Source organism: Engystomops pustulosus, chromosome 9 (genome assembly GCF_040894005.1).
Source record: "Engystomops pustulosus chromosome 9, aEngPut4.maternal, whole genome shotgun sequence".
Lineage (NCBI taxonomy): Eukaryota > Metazoa > Chordata > Amphibia > Anura > Leptodactylidae > Engystomops > Engystomops pustulosus.
The window spans coordinates 6,288,301-6,297,335 of NC_092419.1; the positions used below are offsets into that span (position 1 = coordinate 6,288,301).

General features: G+C 47.7%; 1 protein-coding gene across 2 annotated transcripts; it reads left to right on the plus strand.

Moving 5' to 3' along the window:
- Positions 1-628: 628 nt before the first annotated feature.
- LOC140076883 (SERTA domain-containing protein 1-like) lies at positions 629-6,317 on the plus strand. 2 transcript variants are annotated; one of them, XM_072123665.1, is made up of 2 exons: positions 629-786; positions 3,809-6,317. In XM_072123665.1, exon 2 carries the CDS (start codon positions 3,813-3,815, stop codon positions 4,581-4,583), a length of 771 nt encoding a protein of 256 aa, XP_071979766.1. In that variant the 5' UTR covers positions 629-786; positions 3,809-3,812; the 3' UTR covers positions 4,584-6,317. The 2 variants fall into 2 exon arrangements, with proteins under 2 accessions (XP_071979766.1, XP_071979767.1); XM_072123666.1 differs by lacking the exon at positions 629-786 and adding an exon at positions 831-987.
- Positions 6,318-9,035: the final 2,718 nt, after the last annotated feature.

Here is a 9,035-nt window from a genome sequence, read left to right on the forward strand (position 1 = left end):
ATCACTTCTGTGTAAACGCAGTGTTAACAAAGTGTAAACTCTTTGTATTGACTTTGTGTTAACATTGGGTTTTGTAAATATAATGTTCACATAATATTCATGGAACGTTAATGCGTGTTAACATTGCGCTGCTCCGTAAATACTATGTTAACGCTGTGTAATTAGTCTATCTCCTCTCCAAAGATGTGTGTGAACGCAGCCATAGTCTGAATAACACCTTATGTGTGGTAATATATTTGGGGGGGGACACTATTTTATTATGGGGTGGTCCGTGTAGACACAGCAGAAGGGGCCCCAGGCCTCAGCTATAGGGATCCCTCTTATTTCCGCCATTGAGGGTGATAAGAGGCCCCTGCTGAGGTGTTACCCTGACAACGCATCCCAGGCCCTTCCTGTCAATCACCCCTTAGACTCCGCCCCCGGCACCCATCGTGACGTGGACACGTGAATCACCCCCCCTCTTCCTTCCAGCCCACGCCCGCTTAGTCACTCGGTAGCAGCATGAAGGGAATCAGGAGGAGGAGGGGCGGCACGCGCCGTCCGTATCACGCCCTGGGCAACTGATTGGCAGGTGATGCGGAACCCTGACCAATTAGAGGAGAAGAGGGGCGTGGTTACACGGAGGCAACGCTCCGGCAGACTGAGCGGCGCAGCATTCACTGACAGCTCTGCGGCCGGAGCAGCTGTGCTGCTAGGGCTCTCCGCACAGGGGGTGGGATGCGACTCTCTCATTGGTTACTCATCGCCCAAAGGAGGAAGCTGATTGGCTGCTGAGCAGCTGGGCAGGTATGTGCGTAGGCGGAGGGAGGGTAATGGCGGACGTTGGGATTTGAGGGTGTCTGTGTCCGGAGTGTGAGGGGGATTCATGAGGGAGAGCCGGACCCGGGGGAGACGTCCTCTGTGCCTGGTTTATTGCATTGTTATGGCGGGGTCAGCGCTTCCATAGTCCTGAAGTGCATATAGTCTGTAACCCGAGCTTCAGACATGGTGTGTGATACCTGCGGGTGACCCGGTGGTCGTGGAGCCGGGGGGGCACCAGAACCATGGACTCCCCATCAGTATATAACCTGCCCCACAGCCATTAACCCTCTCCTCCCTGTGTAGTACAAAGCCCCTAAATTATGTGTCAAATTTCCGGGGGAAAAAAAAATGCTAAATTTTTTTTTTTTTCTTGTAAATTTTGCAGAAATTAAGTAACAATTGTAAAATAGTCGCAATAAGTTGTTAGAGGGGGAAACAAAACTTTGATGAGTGAGAACCGTGTAACAAGTCAGAATCTTTGTAGATTAGTATCTGAAGAGGTTAATCTGGTCCAGTTTAAAACATAACCCAAATTATTTTGGAGATATCCCGCTCAGAACTCATCCCGTCTCTAGTGCCCACGGTCTGGGGACCCCCCAGTAATCACCAGAACGGATGTGGGGGGGTTATGAACTCTCTAGCTCCGCTCTCTGTGTAGTGGTCGGTGCGGAGAACTGCATCTGAGCCCCTATTCAATCAGTTGCACCTCCCAGGCCCGGCCACTACTCAGAAGAAGGTGCTAGACCCCACATGGTGACGTGAAACTGCTACCACCAGTCACATCCAGCCCTGATCTTATACGGGTGACTAATCCTAGGGGCACAGTTAATGTTCTTGTTATCCTTAAATTATGATTTTTTTTTTTTTTTACTCCAAATGAACGTAATTTGCTTAAAATCCAAGTTTACTGAAAGCTCAGAGTCCGGTTAATTCAGCGAATCAGTGACGATCTTATGTCACATTCTTCACCAATGTGATCTGGCGGATCAGCAGGTCATTGTGACCGGACTTCCCCTTTAAGGCGCCCATAGAGAATGCACTATCACTTGCTCTTCTTCTTTGTATGTTTGGATGGGGCTGTCAGTCCGGTCCCCCCCCCCCCCAGTAAGCTACACGTAGAGGGGCCCTGGGACTGAGCCGACCCGTGTATATGCTGCACAGGTTATTACAGATGAGTAGTAGCGGCAGCGCTGCCAGTCATTGTGACCAGGGGGGGGCTACTGCCTGCCGACTGATCCTCCAGTGATCTGTTATACGTATCTGTAGTCCTTATCGGCTTCATGTGTCGTCCCCCGACATTAGATCACTGTCCCCCCTGAATCTGAGAGAGAAAAATATTCTTCCTATTCGCTAATCTCCTTCTTCTGGAGGTGGGAGGGCGACATTCGGAGTCAGTGTGTGGGCACGACGTGTGAAAGCTAAGATCCTCCTGTAAAGGAGTCCGACGTAGTCCCCCTCAGAGGTGACTCTAATAGGAACAGTATGGGAGATCTTGTGCTGTCTCTGGACTGAAGTTTTCTTATCGAGATCCGATCGTGTTTCAAGGATGAATCCATAAGATACACGAGATACTCTCAATAATTCTCTGAATGTAACAGGGATATAATTGGTCCCGGGCTGTTTACACCACTGGCTCCTCCTTGGTGTAGATTATTCGGATAAGTGTAAGCGCCTCCTGTGTATTCATTCTGTAGGTAGCAATGGGTAATGGTCATTGGCTGGCTGAAGTTTTTAATTTCGGAGCCTTTTGTAGAGGTTTTTTCGTACGTAGAGGATTTGATGCAGTTTTCTGGTAAGAGGGAAGTAGATTGTACATGTAGCGGAAGTTTCTGCTTAGGCTAAAAGGGACGGCTGCAGAGTTTTTGTGGTGGAAGTGCAGCAAAAGTCCCCATTTCACATCGATTTTACCGTGGAGGAAGTCACTGCTAATATCCCGACGTTAGCCTAGGCCCGTGGTCTTTAGGTGTAGAACTACAATGTCCAGCAGACCCTGAGGAACCGTCAGAATTGGATTGGAACATCAAAGTATCAATCACTTCCCTTTGGCTGTAACATAATAGATTCACTTTTCCGGAGTGGTGCCTCTGGTTCTCCTCCTTTTCTAGCCCAGGATGATGTCCAGGCTATCACAAGACCTACGTAGGCAAAAATGGTAGTTGTGACGTCATCCTGTGGAGCAGTAACATGGGTTGGCGAGGAGAAGTGGAGCCACTATAGGGGAGCATGGGTTCAGTTACTTTATAACCTATAGGAAACTTTAAAGAAAATCTACCACCAGGATGAAGGATTATAAACCAAGCACATACATACCGGTTTTGTGCCCCCCTCTGGCAGCATCCGCTCTTCTTTAAGCTTCTTTTAATGAAAAACAGGCTTTAAAAATTATTCAAATGAGCCTGAGGGGCCCAAGTACCATTAACATCTATGGAGCTTGGAGCCCCTGAGGATCATTTGCATCATTTTACAAGAATTTAAAAAAAAAAAACAGGGCATGAGAAGCTAAAAGAAGAGCGGATTCTGCCAGATGGGGAACACACCAGTATGTCAGTGTACTTGGTTTACAATCCTTCATCCTGGTGGTAGATGTCCTTTAAGGATCTCCCTGTTGGGGACCTTCCTGGCGCGTGTGGTCAGCAGTTATTATAACATAGGCTTAGGGAATCCTCCAATGTGTCATTGTATGTCGGGGTGGGCGAGAGGATTTTTGCAGTCTACGTTGGGCACTCACTTTGTCCTTGCGTATCACGTTTATGTTGCTCTGAAGCTTGCTTTGTTTGCTTCTTGTGTCGCTAAGGCACATAAATCTATTTCTTGTTGTTAGTCACCCTACAGAAAATGAAAGAATTTAAACTTTGTCATGGGTGACTCATGTAACCAGATGTACTCCTGGGACTGATGTGGTTTTCAGTATGAGGACCTGACTCTATATACAAGAGTAGGTTCAGGTTCTGGCGATGATTTTATGCTCACAACCATGTGTTTTGTTTTTTTCCTTCTTATCTTGCAGACTCATGTTGGCCAAAGGGATCAAGCGTAAATTTTCGGAGGTAGAAGGGGAGATGGGAGCCGGTCCGGAAGTCGAGATGGCAGCTCGATGCCAAAGCTCGCTCCCCGCAGTGCAGTCTCACTGCTTGATGAACATATCTCTACTTAAGCTTCACCGTAGCCTACACCACGTGGAGCCCAACCTGAGACATCTCGTGCTGGTGGCCAACACCCTGCGACGCCTTCAGGATAATATGCAAACAGAATCAGGTGCCACGGGAGCATGGAAGTCCACGGAAGACAACTCGAGAAAAGACCACTCGCAAACCTTTGTCAACGAGAGCAAGAAGCCGGCTCTGGAGATGCCCGGAGAAGACGCCTTGTTCTCCACCATGGACGCATCTTTATATTCTTCCATTTCGACTATTCTTGAAGATTTAAACAATTTTGAGGGATTGAGTTGCTCTCCGCTCCCTCAGGCAGATGAAGACCAACTCTGCCCCCCAAAAGACGCTACCAGAGACGGAAGTCGAGAGGAATCCAATAAGCTCACGTCCAACTTCCTAAGTTCTTCGACCTATCTCCTCGGTGATAATCTGGAGGACATATTTGAGGACATTGACACTTCTATGTATGACAGTGACCCCTGGGCGAGCAGCAACCTCTTAAACTTCAAGACTTTTTCTAGCGTGAACGAGACCGAAGAGAAGTCGTTGTCAGACGGACAGGACTCGATGCTGGAACTTAGCGACCTGGACTATCTGATGGACGTCTTAGTGGGAACCCAAAACTGCTGATGTCCCCAGTAAGAATGTAACGGACAGAGAGACGTATCTTGTAACAAGACACTATTGTAAATAACGAGCGGACTTCATTTTTTAATTTATTTTTGAGCAGATGAACTTTACACGGTTTTCCTCGAGGGTCAGGAGAGGGCATTACCCTGTGTTTTACTACCAGAGACAATCTCTGAATAAGTGTTAAACTGCGAAAAGGCGAATAATTGTCTAAATTGTCAAAAACAACAACAAAGAGCTAAATACCGAATACACATTGGGGCTGATTTACTTACCCGGTCCATTCGCGATCCAGCGGCGCGTTCTCTGCGGTGGATTCGGGTCTTCCGGCGATTCACTAAGGCAGTTCCTCCGACGTCCACCAGATGGCGCTGCTGCGCTGAAGTCCGCCGAGGTCCGCCAGAGTTCACGATCCGTTGCCGGGTGCAGGTAAGTACGTGTCCAGCAACACTTTTTTTTTTTTTTTTTTTTTTTTTTAATGCGACGGTTTCTCCGAATCCGTTGGGTTTACGTACAGCCACGCCCCCCAATGTAGCCAATGTGCCACAATCCGATCGCGTGCGCCAAAAACCCGGGGCAATACAGGGAAAATCGGCGCAAACCGGAAATAATAGGGCGACACAGCGGGAAAACGCGAATCGGGCCCTTAGTAAATGACCCCCATTATCTGCCTACCTATGCCATAAGAAACGCAACGTGCACAGATATCAGTATAAAAGGTTAAGGGTCAGATTTACGGGAAACTCTTCGGGGGGAAAAAAAAAAAGTTTCACCAATTGCTAAATCGTTTTGTAAAAAAAAAAAATAAATAATAGTTTTTATGAAAAAAACCGAAGCCATTGGGACAGTTTGCCCCAGCACAAACAATAAATGTATATAAAGCCTATAGATAGACGTATAGAAATCTATATTTTTTAAGAAGACGACTAATTTAAGCGTAAATGTTTCGGTTGCCTTAATCGTGTTACATTTCTATTAGGCGCCCCCCTCCCCCCCCCCAGATTTTTATCACCGGAAGGGCGTTGGTTTATGTATTTTTTCTTTATTTAATTGGTTTCGGCCAATGAGAGAACGGGAAATTATTTCTTGTCATTTCTTCATAATTGTACCGGAGGTCGGTAGAAATCAAGCGATCGATCTGTCGGCAGCCAAAAAAAATAAAACCATTGCGTAACGATTTGTAGCTTTTCTCCATAAAAGTCAAATTTTCCAATCGATTAAAATGAAGCAATAGCCTTTTGTATATTTCATTGATTTTTGATGAAAATTTTTATAACTTAAAGTGATTTTTTTTTTTGGGTTCAGAAGCCATAGCCACTCCCCCGCACCTTGTATTCAGGGCAAACTGTTTCCAAAATAGGGTCGCTCCTGCCTTCATAGTCCTGAGGCCAGTGCTGTTACCTCACCTTTTAGTAGTTTTTTTTTTGTATTGTATTTTTTTTTTTTTTTTAAATATTTATTTTATTTGTGATCTTCCAATTTATTTTTTGTTAATAACGAGACATATTTACTTAAAATGTTAGGGGGTGGGGGGGGCTTCCTATGCCCGCGGTTTAAGAGCGCTGTACATTTTGGTGTCATCATTATTTGCCGTAAAAGACGTCTGGTGATTGGTATTTATTGACGTTTTATGTGATTTTATTGGGAACTGATTTTTCTTAATTTAACGCTTGGATATCTTTTATTATTTATCCTTTTTGTGAATATTTATGATTGAAATAAAATGGATTTTTTTTTTTTTCCGTAACTGGGATGGTGGTGGTTTCGTCTGGTTTGTTCAACTTTGAGAAGAAATGTAGAAGATCTCGGGCGTGGAAGGTTTATCCTATCGGAACGCTCCTGCTCCTTCTGCAGTAGAGACTGTTTAGGCCGGACCTTGGGGGATTCACGCTCAACATGGTTTCTGATCTTAGTAGAGAAACATTAGCAAACAGAAAACGAATACAGGCGGTCCCCTACTTAAGGACACACGATTTACAGACGACCTCTAGTTAAAGACGGACCCTCTGCCCCCTGTGACCTCTGGTGACCTCTCTGGATGTTACTATAGTCCCACGACTGCAATAATCAGCTGTAAGGTGTCTGTAATGAAGCTTTACAGGCAGTCCCCGGGTTACGTACAAGACAGGGTCCGGAGGTTTGTTCTTAAGTTGAATTTGTATGTAAGTCGAAACTGTATATTTTATCATTGTAGATCCAGACAAAAAAAAAATTTGCCCCAGTGACAATTGGAGTTTAAACATTTTTGCTGTAATTGGACCAAGGATTATCAATAAAGCTTCATTACAGACACCTTACAGCTGATCAGTGCAGCCTGGGACTATAGTAACATCCAGAGAGGTCACCAGAGGTCAGAGGGGTCTGTCTGTAACTATGGGTTGTCTGTAAGTCGGGTGTCCTTAAGTAGGGGACCGCCTGTATATATAAATTCTGAAACGCTGATTGTCACTGGGGCAAAAAAAAAAAATAAAAATTTGTCTGGATCTACAATTATAAAATATACAGTTTCGACTTACATACAAATTCAACTTAAGAACAAACCTTGTGCCTAACCCGGGGGCTGCCTGTACTGTGATCACTATGAGCCTGGACACCCTTGAAGAACTTGTGAGTAGCCATTGATGTTCTAGACCCGTGTACATTGGTTACATTTTGTGCAGATCAGTTGGATTCTCGGGAGACGTTTTCCTATATCTTCTCCATAGAATAGAGATATAACAGGACAGACCGGACCTGGTGCTGGGCACAGAATGACCACCGGACCTTGTGCTTCTGCCGGAGCCGGTGTATTGAGCGGTCACAGCTGTCGGTACGTGGCCCGCAGGAGTCGATGCTATTTTAAGAACCTCTGCACAGAAGTATTTATGACTGTATTATTTCTTCGAGAGGCCGATTCCTACGTTTAGAACCTAACGCTTCTCCGAGAGAAACCGTGAACGTCGCGAATAGCGAAAACCTTTATATTTTAAAGCCGTTTCGGACGCTTCAATCAGATTCTTTTTGACATGGCCGAGATGATTCATGGTGAGGTTATGACTCCGAGGGTCACCGCTGCCATGAGACTTGTGACCTTAGAAGACCTGGAGGGAGGTCGGGAGCAGGATTCATGAACCGAAGTAACAACAACCCAAATCACACGTCCAGGCTTCTTTACTCACAGTCGCTCTAGTATCCAAAATATACATAGTTACATAGTTTATACGGTTGTAAAAAAGACACTTGTCCATCAAGTTCAACCAAGGAAGGGAAGGGATTGGAGGAGGAAGGGATTTAGGGGAAACAATTCTATATAACAGAACCATCAATGTTATTTAGGTGTAAAAAGGCATCTAGACCCTTCTTGAAGCTCTCTGCTGTCCCTGCTGTGACCAGCGCCTGAGCTCTCTGCTGTCCCTGCTGTGCTCTGCTCCTGAGCTCTCTGCTGTCCCTGCTGTGACCAGCGCCTGAGCTCTCTGCTGTCCCTGCTGTGACCAGCGCCTGAGCTCTCTGCTGTCCCTGCTGTGACCAGCGCCTGAGCTCTCTGCTGTCCCTGCTGTGACCAGCGCCTGAGCTCTCTGCTGTCCCTGCTGTGACCAGCGCCTGAGCTCTCCGCTGTCCCTGCTGTGACCAGCGCCTGAGCTCTCTGCTGTCCCTGCTGTGACCAGCGCCTGAGCTCTCTGCTGTCCCTGCTGTGACCAGCGCCTGAGCTCTCTGCTGTCCCTGTTGTGACCAGCGCCTGAGCTCTCTGCTGTCCCTGCTGTGACCAGCACCTGAGCTCTCTGCTGTCCCTGCTGTGACCAGCGCCTGAGCTCTCTGCTGTCCCTGCTGTGACCAGCGCCTGAGCTCTCTGCTGTCCCTGCTGTGACCAGCGCCTGAGCTCTCTGCTGTCCCTGCTGTGACCAGTGCCTGAGCTCTCTGCTGTCCCTGCTGTGCTCTGCTCCTGAGCTCTCTGCTGTCCCTGCTGTGCTCTGCTCCTGAGCTCTCTGCTGTCCCTGCTGTGCTCTGCTCCTGAGCTCTCTGCTGTCCCTGCTGTGACCTGCGCCTGAGCTCTCTGGTGTCCCTGCTGTGCTCTGCTCCTGAGCTCTCTGCTGTCCCTGCTGTGCTCTGCTCCTGAGCTCTCTGCTGTCCCTGCTGTGCTCTGCTCCTGAGCTCTCTGCTGTCCCTGCTGTGCTCTGCTCCTGAGCTCTCTGCTGTCCCTGCTGTGACCAGCGCCTGAGCTCTCTGCTGTCCCTGCTGTGACAAGCGCCTGAGCTCTCTGCTGTCCCTGCTGTGGCCAGCGCCTGAGCTCTCTGCTGTCCCTGCTGTGACCAGCGCCTGAGCTCTCTGCTGTCCCTGCTGTGACCAGCACCTGAGCTCTCTGCTGTCCCTGCTGTGACCAGCACCTGAGCTCTCTGCTGTCCCTGCTGTAACCAGTGCCTGAGCTCTCTGCTGTCCCTGCCGTGACCAGCGCCTGAGCTCTCTGCTGTCCCTGCT

Coding starts and splice junctions, on each gene's coding strand:
- LOC140076883 (XM_072123665.1), top strand. CDS start 3,813: ATGTTGGCCAAAGGGATCAAGCGTAAATTTTCGGAGGTAGAAGGGGAG.